The following is a 20,000-nucleotide window of genomic DNA, read 5'->3' as shown; positions in this document are numbered from 1 at the left end:
TTGAATTTATAATATTTCTTTTTTACAATAAATTTATAAAAGAGAGAGAGAGAGAGAGAGAGAGAGAGAGAGAAAGAGAGAGAGAGAGAGAAGAGAAAGAGAAAAAGGCAGAAGAGAGAAATATCTTCAAAGAAAAAAAAAATGGATAAATGTTACGGTAAGGTGTAAAGTTGTATATACATATATACATACACATGATAAGCCAGAATTATCACATAAGAAAAGATCAACACAGTCTTATCGGTTGTTGACGACGAGTCGTATTTCTTGCTTCGCGTAGCAGTATTAATACGGAGCTGTGCTTGAACGGTTGTGTCTAACGATCGTGTGCTCGTATATTCATCGTTCGATAAAATCTTCTATTCAACAACATGCTGGTAAATATATACTTACATTACATATATATATATATATATATATATGTAATATATTATCTATACAATTATCTATAATATATATGTATATATATGTAATATATTATCTATAAATATTTATGTATGTATATACATATATACATACATAAATATGTATGGTATGTATGTATATATGTATACTATAATATATATGTATTTGTATATATATATATATATATATATATATATATATATATATATATATTTATTTATCTATATATATTTATTTCAAATAAGTAAGATTTTTATTTTATTTTATTTTAGAATGTACCGTTCACTTTTCGAGGATTAATGGCTCCTGTATTTACGCCATTCTCTTCTAACGGGTATTAAAGATATTTATGTAATGTGTTATGAGAGAAATATGTACATCATATTTCTTTTCTTTTAATTTTTCCTTTTTCACACATAATATATTATATTTTCATTGAATAATATTCTCATTGATATTTATTTTGATAATTATAGGGAGTTAAAATTGGATATCATACCATCGTATGCGAATTATTTAGCTGAATATGGAATCAAGGGAATTCTTGGTATATATTGAATATATACATATATATATGTATATATATATATATATATATATATATATATATATATTATATAGATTAATTTAGAAAAATAAAATTACGGTTGAAATCTTCTGTCTCTCTCTCTCTCTCTCTCTCTCTCTCTCTCTCTCTCTCTCTCTCTCTCTCTCTCTCTCTCTCTCTCTCTCTCTCTCTCTCTGTGTCTCTTTTTTTTTATTTCACAAATATTTATTCCATATTCTTAATATTATACGAAGTTAATGGAACGAGTGGAGAAGGTACGTCGATGAACTTACAAGAAAGGAAATCAGTTGCGGAAGCTTGGTCGCAAACTGTGAAATTTACAAATCAACATTTGATGGTTCAAATAGGTGGTGCATGCTTACCTGACGTAATCGAATTAGTAAGTTAAATTTTATAATAAATGAATATATAATTTCTTATATCGATATGTATATATTCCTGTACGCGTACGTTGTAATTCGTAATATAAGAACGTTCTTTTCTCCTTTTCTTTTTTATTTTTTTTTTTTTTCTTTCTACGAAGGCCAAACACGCAGAAAGTATAAAAGCAAATTCTATACTTTGTTTACCCGAACTGTACTTCAAACCAAATACGTTACAAGAATTAATCGATTATCTGAAAACAATAGCTCAAGCGGCACCAAATACACCCTTATTGTATTATCATATACCATCCTATACAAATGTTAACAGTAAGATGATATTTTTTATTTTTCTTTTTTATTGATCTTTTTTATATTTTTTATATATTTTTTATATATTTTTAAATATATATAAAAAAAAAGAAAAATGAAAAATATTTTATGTTAAAAATATATGTATATCCATTTTACAGTACACATGGGACAATTTTTAGAATCTGTACGAGATGAAATTCCATCGTTCGTAGGTATTAAGTTTACGAGTACTGATTTAGTAGAAGGTTCACAAGCATTGCACATTAACAATAATCAATATGTAATATTTCTTGGTTGTGATCAGGTAATATTCAATGATATATAATTAAAATATATATATAAAATATATATATATATATATATATATATATATATAAATAATAATTATTATTGTACATCGAAATAGCTCATCTCAGCTGGTTGCGCATTAGGAATTAATTGTTTTATAGCTACGAGTATAAATGTATTTCCAAAACTGGTAAAAGAATTGATCGATGCGAATAATTCGGCGGAATTGTTACTAGCTAAAAAAAAACAAGAAGCTTTAACGGAGGCCGTTAATATCGTATCGAAATATGGTAAATTATCGAAGGATTTAATTTAATTTATAATCTTGTTACCACAATATATTACTTTTTACGAATGATTTTATTTTCAAGGTAATTGGGTTCAAACGATGAAACACGCTATGAAGGTTATTAGTATGCTTCAAGTTGGACCACCGCGTAATCCATTGAAACAACTTCCGGATAAATCTTTGGAATGGATGGAAGAAGACTTGAAAAATCTCAAATATACAAATTAATTCGTTAATAATATTTAATATATGAATATAAAAATGAAAAAAGGGATATTCCGAGAATTTCGATTGATATGTCTATTTCAATTGATATATCTTATCTTGTTTCTTAAATAATACGGGAGAGGCACAGTGTTCATTCATCTAATTCTATAATATATTAAAAATATATATTTTAAGGAAAAATCATTTTGAATCGTGACATTCTATTCTTCATTTGAGATCTCCTCTTTTGGTATTAAAAACAAAAAAGAGGTAAAAAAAAAAAAAAAAAAAAAAAAGAAAAAAAAGACAATAACCCACAATATTAACAAAAATTAATAATTTATTATCAAAATCATAGAACATATGTATAAAAGGAACAACTTGCTTGCAAGTTTTACTTAATACTTTTCTTTTTAATAAATAATTGATTAAAATTAGATAGAATTTTTCACAAATATGTAAAACGAATATGGAACTTAAAAAGTTATCAAATAATATTAAAAAAGATACATCAGTCAAGTAAAAAAAAAAAAGAGAAAAAGTGGAACATAATCAGATTATGTTAAAAATATATTACAAATCCATATATCTCATTAAATTTAATCTACTTCTTCTACGGTAGGACCAGAGTTATCGTGTTTGTATTGACCCTTATAATTCTGCTGGGGTCCACCAGTTCCGCTCTGATGAATTTTCATCATGATGGGCGAGCATTGCTTCTGCAATTCCTCCAATTTGTACTTATATTCGTCGACTTCTGCAAGTATGTTATTGTCTAGCCAAACCAGAGCATCCTCGCATATCTTTCTCACTTCATTCTTATCAGTTTCCGTCAATTTGGATCCACTATCCTCAATCGCTTGTTTAACAGAGAAAATATAACTCTCTAATTGATTTCTAACAGCAACCTTTTCTCTTTGTTCCTTGTCTTGCTCTTTATATCGTTCTGCTTCTGCCAACATTCTATCAATTTCGTCTCTGCTCAAGCGGCCCTTGTCATTGGTTATTCTGATGTTATTGCTTCGACCACTTGCGGTGTCCTTTGCAGTGACATGAAGAATTCCATTAGCATCCATATCGAAGATAACTTCGATCTTTGGTACACCACGTGGAGCAGGCGCGATACCGCTTAATTCGAATCTTCCAAGTAAATTATTATCCTTGGTCATTGCTCGTTCACCTTCGTAAACTTGGACGGTTACTCCTGGTTGATTGTCGGAGTATGTAGTAAACGTTTGGGTCTGTTTGCACGGTATGCGAGAATTACGTTCAATGATATTAGTCATAACACCACCGGCGGTTTCAATACCAAGAGACAATGGAGCCACATCGACCAAGAGTACATCCTGTAAGGTGGAACTCTTGGAACCTTCTCCAGTGAGTATAGCTGCTTGTACCGCAGCTCCATAAGCAACAGCCTCATCAGGATTGATGGATAGGTTTAATTGTTTTCCACAGAAGAAATTCTGTAACATACTTTGGATCTTTGGTATGCGAGTTGAACCACCAACAAGAACAACATCGTTTATCGATCGTTTATCCAATTTCGCATCAGCCAGTGCCTTCTCTACCGGTTCCAAAGTAGATCTGAAGAGATCAGCGCAGAGTTCTTCGAATCGAGCACGAGAAATTTTCGTATAAAAATCGATACCCTCGTAAAGAGCATCGATCTCAATCGTAGCCTCCGTGCTAGAGGATAAAGTTCTCTTGGCACGTTCAGCGGCTGTTCTCAATCTTCGTAAAGATCTAGGATTATTTCTCATGTTCTTCTTATACTTTCTCTCAAATTCTTTACAAAAATGATCAACCAATCTTGAATCAAAGTCTTCACCACCCAAATGGGTATCACCTGCCGTAGATTTTACCTCAAATAGGGAACCCTCATCGATGGTAAGTATTGAAACGTCAAAGGTACCACCTCCCAAATCAAAGATCAACACATTCCTTTCTCCCTTTAAATTTTTATCCAAGCCATAGGCAAGTGCTGCGGCCGTAGGTTCGTTGATGATTCTAAGTACATTTAAACCTGCTATAGCACCTGCATCTTTCGTTGCTTGACGTTGCGAATCGTTGAAGTAAGCCGGTACCGTGATGACAGCATCTCGAACAGTCTGTCCAAGATAAGCCTCGGCAGTTTCCTTCATCTTCGTCAATACCATAGAACTTATTTCTTCTGGATTGAATCTTTTATTCTCATTGCGAAATTCGACCTGGATCTTAGGCTTTCCACCTTCGTTGACCACTTGAAATGGCCAATGTTTGATATCATTTTGAATTTTTTGATCGTCGTATCTTCTGCCAATCAATCGTTTTGCATCGAAAACGGTATTGGCCGGATTCATTGCCACCTGGTTCTTAGCAGCATCGCCAATTAAACGTTCCGTTTCTGTAAAAGCAACGTAACTTGGTGTCGTTCTGTTACCTTGATCATTGGCAATGATTTCAACTTTTCCTTGTTGCCAAACTCCCACGCAGGAGTAAGTAGTTCCCAAGTCAATACCAATAGCAGGCATCTTCGATGTTTCACAAGTATTTTCTATTTATTATATTTTCTTTTTTTATTATTTCTTATTAAATAAAAAATTCACTGTTTTATATCTTTTCGTTGTATTTGTTTGAATAGCTTTTGCTTGATTCACTTTATTCGATCACGCTTGCTTCGCTTCTGTATCAACACTGATCAGATCAACGCAGTGGCCGTGTTTATATATCTCATCCCCACTTCTCGATTGAACTGGAAACTTCTCGACCGCCAAACTGAGTTAGAAACTTCTTGATTGGCCGAGAAAATACGTATTTGTTGGATCGATACCTCCTTCTTACGTTAGAACTCTTTCGAAATGTCTTCGAAGTATCTATCAATTAAATGTTAATTTTCTATTTAATTTTTCTTTTTACATCATTCTTTTTCTTTTTCTTTTGTTTTTTATATGATTTTTCGTATACACGAGCGATATGATTTACGATTTATAAGAATTCTCTTTTATTACATAAAAGTATCGTACGTTTAAAAATAGTCGTTTAGTCATTTTTACTGCGAAGTTGCGTGACTTTCGAGATGCTTCGAGATATTTTCATATCGATTAGTAGAGAATATACGATTAAAGCTTATTCCTTGCACATATATACATATATATATATATATATATATATATATATATATATATATATATATATTTAAATATTCGCGCAAGATTTTGTTACGAATAAAAATAATGGCGCAAAATCGTATCCGTTTATAATAATGATATTTTATTATTAAAAATCGAATTATTATGCATTAATGCAATGCCTTATAGATGCAATTTATAAGTAGCGTCCGATTGGTCGAACATTCGAGCATTAAATTATTTCTCTAATAGAAATGATTAGAAAAATGTTTAGAAAAATATTTGCAATTATATATTTGCATTATGATTTAGATTTATAAGGTAAAAGAAATAATAATAATTAATTTCGTATATTTATTTGTAATATTGATTTATTTTATTAGTTTTATTTATTAGTTTACGGAGATTTGTTAATCATTTTAATACATGTGTATGCATATTTTACATCCTGAAAAAAAAAAAAAAAAAAAAAAGAAGAAAAAAGGACAGAATAACACATATTGTTTTGTACAGATAAATGACGTTTAAATTAATATAATTAATATGACCAAAAAGAGAGAACGAAATTAAAAAACAAAAATACAAAACAGAAAAAAGATTCAACTTATTTATACTCCTGACAAATGAAAGTATTGTTTGCTTGTAAATTTTTATGAAAATGTCTTTCTCTGTTTTGTTTTGTTTTTTTTTTTTTTTTCATTTTAGGCCATTTAAAAAGTTAAAAAAAGCTGCGCTTTTAAGTACTTATACTTTTCTAAGTATTACTTGGCCCATCTGTATAAAACATAGTCATTGTTTTTAATTTTCTATATTGATATATTGTATATAGTCTTCTGATTCAGCAGCGTACAAATCTCCGACTAATTTACACAAAATCCTTGAAATTACCTACAGTATTAATATTGCATCATATCCTTCAGTGTAATGATACATTATTTTTTATACAAATTTTTTATTCTCTTTTTTTTTTTATATCGGAATAGAATTATTATTATATATATATATTTTTTTCTTTTTGTTTTTTTTTTCTTTTTTTTTAATGAAATGAAATAGAATTATGAAGCTACCGGTCTTTGATTCGGATAAAAATACGTTCGATTAATATGTATAAAAATAACGAAAGAAGGAGAAATTGTGTGTGTGTGAAAGAGAGAGAAAGAGGATTTAATATCATGTACGCATTAATTATATATATATATATATTGAATTAATTTCTAAAAAGATTTTTTTCCTTTGCTTGTCAGTAACTAACGTTTACTTCTTTTTTTTCCTTTTTCATTATTGATATCGATAACAATTAAATTACATTTTACAAAAAGAAAAAAAAAAGAAAAAAAAGAAAGATCAAGTAACTTAAATAGTTTATATAATTATTAAATAATAAGAAAAAAAAAAAAGAAAAAATAAGGATATTAACAAAATATACACTAAGATCGGTGGAACAATGAATAAATACATATATATATATATCATGTCACCTATTTTAAAACACTGGCAGTGTAAGGATGACGACTGACAAAAATTTAACTTCATTCACTATTCCACTACGCGAATACAAGATATAAATTATATTACAAGATATATATTTAATATAAGTGCTAAATATTTAATAAATAATATAATTAAATTATAACATTCTCTGCTTATATATCAAAAAATATAATCGTGACCGAGCATATATTCTAAAATTCATTAACAATGAAATTTCATTTCTCTAATTTTTAGTACTGAAATTATTATGTGATAATTGATTTACAAAAGAAACTGGAATATCTGGGTTTGTACTATTCAGACAAAAAGTTTTTCATGCTGGAAACAAGTGCCAACTATATTAACTATATTAGCACAAGTGTGTGAATCTTTTTTTTCTTTTTCTTTTTTTTTTTTTTTTCTTTTTTTTTTAGAAGCTATATCTCACCGAACTCTTATTCTTTTTTTCAATATTTATAACATTATACTATGCCTACATATAAGGCAATGCTATAACTGCATGTAATATATATGAATATGGAAAATAGCCTGTAAAGATATCGATATAGAATTTGAAGCATTCTAACTTTCCGTGTTTCTATAATGATGCTTTTTAAGTATTGGGTTATACAGTAAACTTATTATGTTAGCTAGAATTGCAAGGGAATAATATGATATTCGGGTATAAAAACGAATCTACTTGATGAATACCACTGAAAGCAGGGTATAGTTTAGGAAAGAATACATGTAGATTTGGAGCATTAATATCATTGACATAATATAATGTAGATGAACAATAGCAGATCAGCGTAAATCAGGGTTATCATTGACTTGCTTTTTTATGCGTAATAATATTGTAGTATACCACTGATCCAATCGTGAAATTGAATCATATTCTTTAACTGCTTCTGTGAAGCCATCTAGATGTTGTTCTTCGAGATGTTCTATCAGTGTCTATGGTAATAGAAAAGAAAAAATATATATATATAAAATTTTTATGGGGTATAAACATTTAAAGGAAAAATTATATAATTAAATAATAATATAATATTTAATACCTTAATTAATTTATACTCCCTAGAATCTTGGAATGCTGGATATTGCTCATGATAACGTTCAATTGCATGTTGTGCATTTAATACATCAACGCATAAATGGCATAACGCGGCACGGAAAAAATATTCCTTTGCGCTATACTTTAATAATGAACTTTCTAATGATGCAGAAGCAACCTATAAAGATTTTATTTATTTATATTCAAATCTCCATTTGAAATTTTTGCATAACCTTCTTTTTATGATACTTTTATATTTATATTATTTATATTATTAATAATTTATTTTTCCATACCTGTTCATATATTTGAATTGCCTTCTCATAATTTTCTAATTGAGCAGCATATTGTGCAACTTTCAATAAACATTTATTTGCAGAGGAATTACTTTCCTCGCCACGAAAATAATCTGCTGCTTGTTCATAATGATGAACAGCACGTTCTAAATCTACGGCTTCGCTTTCATACATTTCTGCTATACTTTGATGATGCTTTGCTGCCATTGTAAATCGACCCATATCAGTATAAATCTCAATAGCTTTTAGCAAACAGCTTATAGCCTCTAAAAACAATATATTCTCAATTTTATATAATATTTCATTTTACTTTATTTTCATAATCTAATATCTTGCAGTAAAAGAAAAAAAAAAAAATAATTATATAGACAATATTATTGTACCATTGACATCAGATTTCTTAAAGCAGTTAGAAGCATCAACGTAACAATTAGCAGCATCATGACGACTGCCAGCTTTAGCATGCAAGTCTGCAGCTTCATAAAATGCACTTCCTGCAGCGCTCCACTTCTTTGCCATTTTGAACATATTTGCAGCACGCTGATAACATTCTACCGCTTCTTCTACTCTGGAAGATCCCCTGTATAATCCAAAAATTATTAATATTAAATTTCATAATTTCATATTTTTATGGAAATAATACAGCAACGACCATCGACCATCTATAGTATGTCTTGAATAATAAGCAAACAAAAATAATAATAATAATAATAATAATAATGATAATAATAATGATAAATTTCAATATATTCTTTCTTATAAAATAATCAACATATTCAAATATTATTCGTTGTTTTTCTCATACCATGATTCATATCTTTAATTACTTTTGCGTTTTAGATAATGTTACTACAAAAGAAAACTTACGTATTAGTTTACATATATAGACCACTAATACGAACATGCATGTTCCACATATCATGAAAAATTACTCAATAAAAGATATAATAATATAATGTATGACAATAAAGAAATATGAAATTATAAATAAATAAATTATTATAAAGGGATGGTATCATAATGTGTATATAAATAATATCACGTCACATTTACATTCTTCTAATCGGACGAGTTCAAGTAAATCAATGTGTTAACATACCCAAATAAAGAACCGAAGAAACCTTTGGATGATAACTTTTTTTCAGCTTCAGCTACTAACTGCATTGCTTTCTGCTCGCTGTCAGCCATCCTCAAGACAATTTTATTACCGTTCAAATTTTTATAAGCAACGGATCATTAAATCCAAGTTAAAACGAATCTTCCACAAATAGACGTCACTAAACTTGATAAAAGCGCAGTGGTAAATCGACTGCCATTCGCAACAGAATAGCCAACTGATACATGATGAAGCAATAACCAACACTGGACAAAATTATACGCTCTCATTTTGTTCGATACTTTTATAATATCCCTAGCATAAAAAAAAAAAGTTAAAAGAAAGAAAAAAAAAAGAAAAATTAAAGAACTATTAATCTCAAACGAAAGTATAGTGTGATTTAACGTAATAAAGAATAAATTATGCAAATTTATTTTATATTTTTGTTAATTTCTATATCAAACATATACTTATATTATACGTATATTATGGCATAAACAATATCGTATACACACATTTTCTCTCTCTCTCTCTCTCTCTCTCTCTCTCTCTCTCATATATAGTAATTTATAGATTATTACATAACCTTCGTTTAACTTTATTTATTTATTTATTTATTTATTTATTAAATATAAACGTATACGTAGAGCATTTCAATGAGTATTTAAATGATTTAAATAGTTCAAATTAAAATGAGAAGTACAAATTAAAACAACATTTTAAATTTATATTAAAATGTATCTATAAAACTGTACAAAAAAGTGTTTACAATTTAAGACCAGTGATAATGATAAGCAAAATTTTTTTCAATATAATGTAAGTTATTCGTATGTTACAAATCCAGGTAATCCTTATAAGAAATATTTGAATTAAATTTATCTACAGATACTGCATATTAATTCTAGTTCATTTAAAAAACTTATCTGTACACATTCCATCCAAGTATATTACGTGCCTAAAAGATAAAAATAATGATATTTTTTTTGTCTAATTTAATTATACAATTTCATATGAGAATACTTACAGTGATTATAGTAGCACTGGCTATTTCTTTTACTTGTTTCAAAGTCTGTTCTGGTTGTAAATCTGAAGTTGCAGATATAATTCTATGCAATTGATCAGCTTCATCTATTCGTCTTTTCAAAAAGTTCCACGTATGTTCATGATCATTGCTGTTATCTTGAAGCATATATAATTCTGTTGTTTTATAAATACCTGCTAATACTACTCTCTTAGTATACCAAGTGATCTAAAAAAGGAATTAATAATCGTTAAAAATATAATGTCCATTAATTATATTATTGTGAACTAATGTATATAAACCTACATCAATGGATCTATCGCCAGTATAATAACAAATATCATCGACCAATGTAACTAAATTTGCTAGTGATGTTGGAACGTTTGGTGGAAGTGTCATAAGTGCTATTGCTTGGGACCAATTTTTTTTGTAAGGTATTATCATTCTAAGCCTGGTTTCCATAGCATAACTGATCTGTTCTCTTGGATTTTCTACTTTTTTTGCAGGATCTGCTTGAATTGTCTCATATTTTTCTTTCAGAATTTGATTCAATTCATTATTGGAAGTTGAATAAAAATGTGCAACTAATTCAGCGCCGCCATTCGGAAACATTCCATGAATTATGCCAGGATAACCAATAGATTCAGCACCTTTGATATTCAGCTTTCGATTACATTCAATTATTTAATTTTAAAATATAAAAATTTAAAGAATAAAATTCATTTGTAAAATGCCAATAACTACCAGCACTAATAGCTTGTCGACTCCATCCTAACTCTGGAACAAAATTCATCGATGCAATAAGGATTTTCCTCTTTGTTTTTTGTTCATACTCTTCTTCAGTTTCCTCATTTGATGATTTATGTTCTTCTTCTTTCTGATGAATGTTATCATTGGACTGATATCTTACTAGAACTCTTGAAATCAAAAGACTTCTGAACCCTACATCAAAATAATGTATTTTATTGTTTACATTAAATTATTATACTATATATAGTATATATCAATAAAAGCTACAATTTAATTATATGTATATTATGAGCAGTAAAAAAAAAAATGGAAGACACAATTAAATGTTAATATTATTTTATCTTTTCATATAATGACAGATATATATGTAACTCAATATATTATGATTTATAATAAGATATTTTTTATAGAATCATTCACAATGCACTCATTAACTCTAATTAAAAGACTTTCCATTACATCAAGACCGCATAAAACTTGATGTGAAAATTTGAGTTTTTGTGTTATTGGCATGGCTGGTAATTTTTTGTTACCAACAGATAACATCACCTTCTTATCTGCTTCTATTTCGCTAGAAATATTCTTAGTTTTTGCTTCCTCTAAATCTTTTATTTTAGTTTTCCAATGTGCCTTACATAAATCTATCCCTTGTCTTAAGGGTTTCAAATAATTTTCTTCAAGCACATTTATTATACTCCAAATGCCAGTTTCATTAAATCGATCTCTGATAAGTAAAAATCTTAAGAGATTTAATGTAGTTATTATTTCATCTGATATCTCTACCAAATCGGTTGCACTACCATAAGGCAACTTACACGCACTTTTTAATAAAGAATCTAAATTGTTACCAAAGAAATATGTACATCTAGGTGTCATTCCTAAACTTTCAATGATAGATGTTTTAACTAAACCAGTTATCAAACTAAGAACGCCAGAATGGTAACATGTATTATATAAGTATAATATTACGAAATATCTAGCTTCCATATTAAAAATATTTATAATATATTCATGAAAAATTGATAATGCCTTTTTTCTTTCACTGTCGCTTTCGCAATATATCATGACATTAATAATAGCGTGTAGTAATTTAACATAAATTCTTAATTCTAATTTATCCGGACCAATGGACATTTTCTCCACACGTTTTACAAGTAATTCCATAAATATTAAACCTTTAGATATTAACGCAATATCTTGTTCCTTAAGAAGACAATTAACGAGAAAAATGCCCGCTTGAAAAATATAATGTGGATGATATACTTGTGGAAGTTTTATCCATAAAGTTTCTCTCGTTATTACATAAAAATAAAAGTTAGCATATGCCAATGTTGGTACAATTTCTTGCAATTCCAAGATCTCACACTTTTCTAACTGTTTACTTACACTTATAGATTTTTCATCCGAATCTTTTTTAAATGTCCAGTCATTCTCTAATATCGAACGACCATTTATAAAACTTAAAGGATACAATACATCTTTGGCAAGATGAAATATAAGCTTTAATATTTGATCGCGAATTTCTGATGCTATAACATCTTCGTATAAATAACAATATGGTCTTCCTAATAAATAAATTAGGAGACCTAATAAATATTCCTTAAATATAATATCTTGTTTAGTAATATTTGTTGTGCTTAATTCTTGGATTAATGATTGTAAGAATGAAACAATATTAGTATACAAATTGATAATTCTATCTGAAATTGCACTTGTTTCTTTGATATTTTTATTTTTGTTGAACTCTGATTTATCGTAATTCGGTATTGGTAATGCTTGTACATAAGATTGTATCGTACCAACACACCATTCAATGGCCTTAGATTTATCGTTTAGTTTATTAAAACTAATTCCAACTGGCTTCAACATTGTACAAAATTTCGTATCATTTTCTAAAGATTCAATTTGTTCTAAAAACTGTAATACAGTCTCAGATGGATTACACTTTTCTGCTATTATATTGAGTATAGTTTCACAACATTCAAACAATTTCTTTTTATTGTTAGCATTAGAACTCGTAAAATAATTAGAAACAATGGGTACAACATCCCACGAAGATTGTTCAATGATTTGTTCGTAAATGTTATTTTTGAATAAAAGTACAGCACTTTCTGAATCATCATTTTTCAAAAATTCTTTTAATTCTGCAATAAATTTTTCTATCGCCTCTTTTTCGTTACTTATAGACATTTTTTTTAGGTTAGTCGATGAAGAAATAACGTTTAAATTTATACATATATATATATGCATACATACATATATATATAAATATATATTCATTCATATATACAAATAGATTAAATTATCTTTTACTGAATATTAATTTCTCGATAAAAAAAAAGTTTCAGTTAAATTTCATTTGTCTAGAAACGTTTATAAAAGCACAATTTATTTACGAAATTATTCGTCACGTCTACGCGTTCTCTCTCTCTCTCTCTCTCTCTCTCTCTCTCTCTCTCTCTTTATCTATCTATCTCTCTTACTCTCTCTTTTTCTTTCATATGTTACATCAAAGAGTACAAAAAAAGAACTATATAAAAGCAATAACGAGATATAAGGAATTACAATGTATTAACAATCTAATTAATATTACTATAAAAGATATTTTTGAATCAAACTTTGTACAATATATCATGTCAAAATAAATCACTTGCGACGACGTTACACTCTTTACGTATCAACGATTGATTAACTATGCGATTAAACGTAGAATATGTTAATTTTTTAAAAGACATAGAAACGAATGACATATATTACTTTAATTTTTATCATAAAGATTAAAATTACTTACCATTAACAACGAATGTTCGTCCCGGTAGAAGAAAATTGTACACAGCCATATTCGAAATACTGGAAAAATCATAATAAATCATAAGACATTGTGCAAGTCCAATAGACAATAATCTTTTTAATAGAATAGCCAATAGCGAAAACAAAAATTAATTAAAGATCAGTACCAATATTGAGAATTCGAAATAATATGATTAAAAGTAAAAACAATATATCTTTTGTATCATAAATACATATATATATATATATATACATATACACACACCCACACAAACCACATTTTAATACGATAAATTATTTTTAGATAATTTTCGTGAATATCATTTTGTTTCTCGAATTAAAAAAAAAAAAAAAATATCTTATTTCGGACTTTTGAAATGATATTAATCAATTTTGTTTTCGTTTAATGAATTTCTATTCGTCAATTTTATACATTATTTTCTTTCGATAAATTTATTTTAAATTTGTTACAAAAATAATGCAATTACGAACGATATATTTATTTTATATTATAGTAATTATAAAACAGCCAATCATATAATATGTATTATCAGAAGGTGTTTTTCTTACCTATTATCATTTTTTCAAAGTTGAAAATATAATATAATTATAATTTTATATGTTTCATTGGTTATCTTTTGTGATCGATAATGATGATGATGTAATTATCGTCTTTAGGTTATCTATCATATACATATATATGTATATATGTACATATATGTATATATATGTATATATATATATATTATAAATAAAAAAAAGAAAAGAAATTCAATCAAATGCAATATTAAATACGTAATTCATAAAATTTTTTGTTTTTTTGTTTTTTTTTTTTTTTTCATGAAAACAGCCTTATTATCAGTCGGTTTAGTATATACATATAATTCCCACGCGTTATAATGAATATTTTAGAAATATTTTCTGTATTATATAAAAGTGTTTATTTAATTGTGTATATGTGATTCGATTAATATTATTTTACAGAAATAATTTTATTTAGTATAATATACACACCCAAAGTATTTTACTCTTTCTCTCTCTCTCTCTCTCTCTCTCTCTCTCTCTCTCTCTCTCTCTCTCTCTCTCTCTTTTCCCTTTCGTTTAAAGTACATTGTTCCCTACATGTGCTCTCTTCGTGGCTGTTATATTTTATTTTGTTTCATCGTCATTTGATTTGACTATGAAGAAATGAACGATAAATTAATTTTGACGTTGATTTATAATAGATTTGATATCGGAATTAAATAAAATGGAGGAGAATTTCTTTACTGGTAAGCTTTATTTCGAACGATTTATATAAGTAATATAACCTTAAAATATTATCATGTAATTTTTATATTTTATATTTTTAAATATCAACTTTATAAGCTTTATATTTTTAAATATAAACGTTTTTTTTCTAGATTTTTCTGATAATTTTGTTGACGATGAAAGCGATAGCGATCTAGAATCTAGATTATATGCTAATATTCATTATACGTCAGTTGAAACAGAAACACCGAATGAAGTACCAATTACTTCAGAAATCTCTTCTAATAATAAAAAGAACATAAATAATACTGCTATCTTAGATGATAATATACAAAATCGAGAAAATTCATCTAAGTGTGCAGACAGTGAAAGAAATATTGAAAGTAGTTTTAATGAATCTTTTCAACGGGATAAAGAAATAATATGCAATAATATGGAAAAAGTAATACGTACAGGTTCAGTTCAAAAAGATATTGACGATCCTTATACATTTGATATAGATATTGAGGATCAAAATAATATCTCGCCTATGAAGAAAAATCGTAAAAAAATTAGAAAAAAGGCTAAAAAATCTATTGTAAATCGAGTAACACAAGAGTTGCTTAATTATGTCTTTAAAGTTCCTAATAAGTTACAATTATTGCCAAATAATCATTCTAATGTTAAACAATCTGGTATTTCAAATATTAATACTTTAAAGAATAAATCTATAAAATCAAGACAAAAGAAGCAAAATGTTGAAAATAAAGGTTCAAAAGAATCTTTTAATCTAATTTATACTGAGAAGCATAAAGATATAGAAGAAAAGAATACTAAATATAGTGTTCTGAATAAAAAAGAAAAAGGAAAGTTACATGATATTGAACATTTCAACAATGAAAGCGATTCTGATTCTGATTCTGATTCTGATTCTGATTCTGATTCTGATGAATCAATATTAGAAGTACCAGTTCCTCCTAAACCTCCACCTCCTGTTATTAGCTTAAATGATTCTGATGAGGATAACAAATCGTCTAGTAAAAAGAGCACTATGACAAAAAAACCTTTAACTGTTGAAGATTGTAATACAAATAACTTTAGAGATCAAGTGAAAAAAGCATTATCAAAATCACAATCTGAATTAACGTCTTTGAATAATTCAAAGATTTTAGATGATGAAAATAATATGGAAGACATAATTTTGAATTGTACGGATATCTGTAAAGGTGCTTCTAGTATTACAGAAATTAGAGAAATGAGCAAAAATGTTCAAAAGAAAAAAAGATCTCATGGCGCAAAAGAACTAAGTCCAAATGTTCTACATGATGGTAAAATTAATAACAATAAAAACAAGTTTGAAAAGAAAAATGTTGATTCAAGTAACAAACAATTGGATAATACATCTACATCCATGTGTTCAATAAAAAACATGCGGAATGATGCATCTGAAGTTATTGAAGTACATACAAATATAGATTTTACGGAAGATATATTGCCTGTGGATGAATTTATTATGTCGCAGAATGAATCAAGTCCAAATAAAAAAAGGCAGTTTGAATGTGAACATACAATAAATGATAATGTTAAACGTGCAAAAATAAGTGATGAATTTTACCAAAGTGAACCAAGTACAAGCGGTGTATATAGTAAAAATAAAGAAAATAAAGATAAATCAAATGACAGTTCCTCTTTTCATCCAATGTCAGAGAAGTTAAGAGCTTTTTATACTAATTCTCGTGGTCAAGAGAACTTTGATGTTAGTGAAGTCCAAAGTAAAATGTCCAGTAAGTGAATAATAATTCTATTTTGTTATTATATTTGTCCTTTTATAGATAAATATTGTTTATAAATAAATTATAGAAGATCCACGACTTTGGGCTATTTTAGATGAAGATTTAATATCAAATTCTAAAAAACGGAACTTTTGGTTTAAGTGTTCTTACTGTCATCAAAGTGGTCATGAAAGACACGATTGTCCGATGATAAATAAATCATTAAAATGTTATATGTGTGGTGTTCAAGGTCATACAGGAACACGGTGTCCTCGAAAAATGTGTCTCACGGTAATATATTATTTCTTAAGATCTACAATTATTATGTTAATAAAGTTAGCATAATAAATATTGCTTGATAATTTCAGTGTGGTAAAAGACAAGGGACATTTAAAAAAACTTGTGAAACCTGTCGAACACTTTATTGTACTATGTGTAATGCGGTAGGTCATATGTATACAGAATGTCCAGATCTTTGGAGAAGATATCATCAAACAGTAAGTTAATATCGTATATTTGTTATATAATTTTAACAATCGTAAAATAAAAATTAAAATTATAATAATATATAAAAATGATATTTCAGACAACAACGAATGGAATAAGTATTCCTTCCAATATATTGGGCGTGATGAAGCCTGCCGATCGTCTCTTTTGTTGTAATTGTACGAAACGAGGCCATGATTCCTCTATGTGTAAAGATAACAGATGGTCGAAACATTTTCCTACACCATCGTTTGTATCAAATTATACAGATGGTCCAACTTATATTAATGAAAAAGATCAACCTGTAAATATCGTAGAACAATCAAATGATGATGTCATACAATCTCAAAACAAAACTAATAGCAATGAGTCTAATACTAATATACTTGTTAACGTGCTTGCATCCGATGATCTTTTACCATTTCCAAAGGAATTGTTAAAAAGGAAACAGAGTCAAAAAAAAGCATTTCCACAAAATGTATGGGAAGATGAAACTAATATCTCTTATATCATATACGAATGCGGTGTATTTTATACGATAGAAAATAATGGAATGGAAATAACTTACACTATAACTGCAAGAAAAGGTTTCAATACATATTATATAATGGAACGCCGTGTTGTTCCATATTTTTTGGAAAATTTATTAAAACTATTTATGTTTGAAGTAAAAATATATAAGAAAAATGGTTCAACAAATGAAATAGTTTTGCGCATCAGAACGTATGCTGATTTAATAAACGATTTGCGTAGACTTATTCTATATTGGTTGAGCCTTGAGGATGATGAAAAAGATTATGTAATGTTTTTGGATTTACCATTGAAACGAATAGAAATGCTAAAACTTTTAAATTTGAAAATGAAAAAATTAGGAACAGAATCGGGGAATGCTCTTAAATTATATGATGGCATAGTTTCGTCAAAATTATTTTTACAGATTACAAGACATGAATTAAAATATTTAAATGTTTTTAGTCGTATACAAGAGAGCCAAAAGAAATTACTCTTAATATTGAATGATCATCCAAATCTACGAAAATTTCCAGAGGAAATTCAAGAATTTATAACGATTTTAGAACGATCAAAAAGTACGAATGTACCTCTTCAGGCATATCTTCAAATTCTTACAGTTTATAATTTTATATTCGTACCTCACACTCCACCAAAATCTTTCGTAACAAAGTATGGTAAATATAAAAAGCCTAATGTAAATAAAAATACACGCAAGGGTAATTCTAATGCTAATGCTTCCAAAGGAAAAGCTTCTGCTCAGCAAAATTTAACTATACCAGTTATACAAACTGATCGATCATCTAATAACAATGATTTACGATCTCGGAAATCTAATCAATGTAATCTTGTTTCGAAGGAATCTCAAAATGTCAATGATTTTATACAATTAGAAAATACGAATGCTACATATACTTATGTTAGTTGTGATGATACAGTCAACGAGATTAACAAAACAAACGAGAATAGTAACAACGAGAATTATAGAACTTCGGAATATAGTAATTTGCCAAAAACGACTATGAGTCAAGGTGAATGGTATAACAATGATGTTACTACAAATAGAAATATAATGGAATACAATTTGCCATCTACGTCGCACAATTCAGTTTCAAAAAATACGACCTCTGATAAATATACAAATATTACCGTTAATATGTTAAATAAAAATCAATCTGACGAAACTCCTGACAATGTTAAGTTAAATATGAATAATTCTAAAACCGATGAGTACCAGAATATTGATAAATGTACAAATATAATTGTTAGTGTATCTAATAAGAATCAAGGTCATACATCTAATGTGGAAAATGAGAAACAACAAAACAATAATAAATATACAAATATTACTGTTAGTATATCTAATAAAGATCAGGGTACCAATATATCACCAAATGCAAATAATTCTACAAATGATAATTGCCAAAGTACTGAAGTAAATAATTCGGAAAATAAGAAGATGGATGATAAAAATGACGTAGTGTGCATCGAAATAAAGAAAAAAGCAGAGAATCAGATTGAAGATAAATCTCAAAATCAAGACAATATAAATGATTCGGATAAAGCTGCTGAAAGAACAACTAGGAAGAAAGGGAAAAGGAGAGGAAGAGATAAATATGATCCTACGACTCAACAATTAAAGAAAACTACAGAGAGATGTTTTAAATTACAAAAATTGAACAGTGTTATTCAGCGAGATTTATCAATATGTTCATCAGATGATTTTAATTATTGGAAAATGTTTGCAAACAAGATTGAAGGGATGGTAAAAATGTGTGGCGTAATACATATTAAAAAGGCTTTAATCGTTTTAAAAAATGAAATTGCAAAACAAACTGTAACAAGAAAAAATATTTGTATGCTTCAAAAATTAGTAAATATAGAGCTTCAGCATCAGGAACAAGTAAAAAGTTTGTACAATCATTTTGACGTTGTCTCTTGAAGAAATAATACGAAAATTAGCATTCAGTATAATTTCTAA

General features: G+C 27.8%; 6 protein-coding genes across 10 annotated transcripts in view; 2 read left to right on the top strand and 4 right to left on the bottom strand.

Annotated features, from left to right (window-relative positions):
• Nucleotides 1-2,638, top strand: part of LOC124423909 (N-acetylneuraminate lyase-like) — a 2,863-nt gene extending 225 nt beyond the window's left edge. Inside the window, exons 1-8 of one of the 3 annotated variants that reach the window (XM_046962277.1) lie at nucleotides 1-377; nucleotides 678-739; nucleotides 882-952; nucleotides 1,207-1,352; nucleotides 1,497-1,665; nucleotides 1,809-1,954; nucleotides 2,057-2,228; nucleotides 2,310-2,638. The exon at nucleotides 1-377 is cut by the window's left edge and continues 225 nt beyond it. In XM_046962277.1, the coding sequence (XP_046818233.1) occupies nucleotides 372-377; nucleotides 678-739; nucleotides 882-952; nucleotides 1,207-1,352; nucleotides 1,497-1,665; nucleotides 1,809-1,954; nucleotides 2,057-2,228; nucleotides 2,310-2,455 (918 nt within the window). In that variant the 5' untranslated portion in view covers nucleotides 1-371 and the 3' untranslated portion in view covers nucleotides 2,456-2,638. The remainder of the gene's footprint in view (nucleotides 378-677; nucleotides 740-881; nucleotides 953-1,206; nucleotides 1,353-1,496; nucleotides 1,666-1,808; nucleotides 1,955-2,056; nucleotides 2,229-2,309) is intronic. The other 2 variants (XM_046962278.1, XM_046962280.1) reach the window with 2 other exon arrangements.
• Nucleotides 2,639-2,972: 334 nt separating this feature from the next.
• LOC124423907 (heat shock protein 68-like) lies at nucleotides 2,973-5,183 on the bottom strand. The gene has a single exon (XM_046962275.1). The coding sequence runs from the start codon at nucleotides 4,945-4,947 to the stop codon at nucleotides 3,034-3,036; it is 1,914 nt and encodes a 637-aa protein (XP_046818231.1). The 5' UTR covers nucleotides 4,948-5,183; the 3' UTR covers nucleotides 2,973-3,033.
• Nucleotides 5,184-7,005: 1,822 nt separating this feature from the next.
• On the bottom strand, nucleotides 7,006-9,705 carry LOC124423910 (alpha-soluble NSF attachment protein). Its single transcript, XM_046962281.1, has 5 exons — nucleotides 9,464-9,705; nucleotides 8,748-8,944; nucleotides 8,365-8,630; nucleotides 8,073-8,246; nucleotides 7,006-7,968 (listed from the first exon to the last, which is right to left on the bottom strand). Exons 1-5 carry the CDS (start codon nucleotides 9,550-9,552, stop codon nucleotides 7,819-7,821), a joined length of 876 nt encoding a protein of 291 aa, XP_046818237.1. The 5' UTR covers nucleotides 9,553-9,705; the 3' UTR covers nucleotides 7,006-7,818.
• A 175-nt stretch (nucleotides 9,706-9,880) lies between these two features.
• On the bottom strand, nucleotides 9,881-14,229 carry LOC124423911 (ubiquinone biosynthesis protein COQ9, mitochondrial). Its single transcript, XM_046962282.1, has 6 exons — nucleotides 14,189-14,229; nucleotides 14,023-14,081; nucleotides 11,226-11,423; nucleotides 10,788-11,131; nucleotides 10,485-10,709; nucleotides 9,881-10,415 (listed from the first exon to the last, which is right to left on the bottom strand). The coding sequence occupies exons 2-6, from the start codon at nucleotides 14,069-14,071 to the stop codon at nucleotides 10,380-10,382; spliced, it is 852 nt and encodes a 283-aa protein (XP_046818238.1). The 5' UTR covers nucleotides 14,072-14,081; nucleotides 14,189-14,229; the 3' UTR covers nucleotides 9,881-10,379.
• Nucleotides 11,594-13,579, bottom strand: LOC124423908 (glomulin). The gene has a single exon (XM_046962276.1). It carries the CDS (start codon nucleotides 13,509-13,511, stop codon nucleotides 11,619-11,621), a length of 1,893 nt encoding a protein of 630 aa, XP_046818232.1. The 5' UTR covers nucleotides 13,512-13,579; the 3' UTR covers nucleotides 11,594-11,618.
• An 832-nt stretch (nucleotides 14,230-15,061) lies between the features above and the next one.
• LOC124423906 lies at nucleotides 15,062-19,993 on the top strand. Of its 3 annotated transcripts, none has more exons than XM_046962274.1 (5): nucleotides 15,062-15,292; nucleotides 15,425-17,035; nucleotides 17,139-17,314; nucleotides 17,392-17,520; nucleotides 17,610-19,993. In XM_046962274.1, exons 1-5 carry the CDS (start codon nucleotides 15,271-15,273, stop codon nucleotides 19,959-19,961), a joined length of 4,290 nt encoding a protein of 1,429 aa, XP_046818230.1. In that variant the 5' UTR covers nucleotides 15,062-15,270; the 3' UTR covers nucleotides 19,962-19,993. The 3 variants fall into 3 exon arrangements, with proteins under 3 accessions (XP_046818230.1, XP_046818229.1, XP_046818228.1); XM_046962273.1 differs by having other exon boundaries at nucleotides 17,115-17,314; XM_046962272.1 differs by having other exon boundaries at nucleotides 17,112-17,314.
• Nucleotides 19,994-20,000: the final 7 nt, after the last annotated feature.

Source organism: Vespa crabro, chromosome 4, assembly GCF_910589235.1.
Source record: "Vespa crabro chromosome 4, iyVesCrab1.2, whole genome shotgun sequence".
Classification (NCBI taxonomy): Eukaryota; Metazoa; Arthropoda; class Insecta; order Hymenoptera; family Vespidae; genus Vespa; species Vespa crabro.
Note: the sequence above shows the minus strand (reverse complement) of the source record. Positions and strands in the feature narration are given on the sequence as shown.

Coding starts and splice junctions, on each gene's coding strand:
- LOC124423907 (XM_046962275.1), bottom strand. CDS start 4,947: ATGCCTGCTATTGGTATTGACTTGGGAACTACTTACTCCTGCGTGGGA.
- LOC124423910 (XM_046962281.1), bottom strand. CDS start 9,552: ATGGCTGACAGCGAGCAGAAAGCAATGCAGTTAGTAGCTGAAGCTGAA. Junction 8,945..9,463: donor TTCTTCGGTTCTTTATTTGG/GTATGTTAACAC, acceptor TGGATTATACAG/GGGATCTTCCAGAGTAGAAG. Junction 7,969..8,072: donor GGGAGTATAAATTAATTAAG/GTATTAAATATT, acceptor CTATTACCATAG/ACACTGATAGAACATCTCGA.
- LOC124423908 (XM_046962276.1), bottom strand. CDS start 13,511: ATGAATATATATTTATATATATATGTATGTATGCATATATATATATGT.
- LOC124423911 (XM_046962282.1), bottom strand. CDS start 14,071: ATGGCTGTGTACAATTTTCTTCTACCGGGACGAACATTCGTTGTTAAT. Junction 11,132..11,225: donor TCGACAAGCTATTAGTGCTG/GTAGTTATTGGC, acceptor TGAATATCAAAG/GTGCTGAATCTATTGGTTAT. Junction 10,416..10,484: donor CCAGTGCTACTATAATCACT/GTAAGTATTCTC, acceptor TTTATCTTTTAG/GCACGTAATATACTTGGATG.
- LOC124423906 (XM_046962272.1), top strand. CDS start 15,271: ATGGAGGAGAATTTCTTTACTG. Junction 17,315..17,391: donor CTCGAAAAATGTGTCTCACG/GTAATATATTAT, acceptor TGATAATTTCAG/TGTGGTAAAAGACAAGGGAC. Junction 17,521..17,609: donor GGAGAAGATATCATCAAACA/GTAAGTTAATAT, acceptor ATGATATTTCAG/ACAACAACGAATGGAATAAG.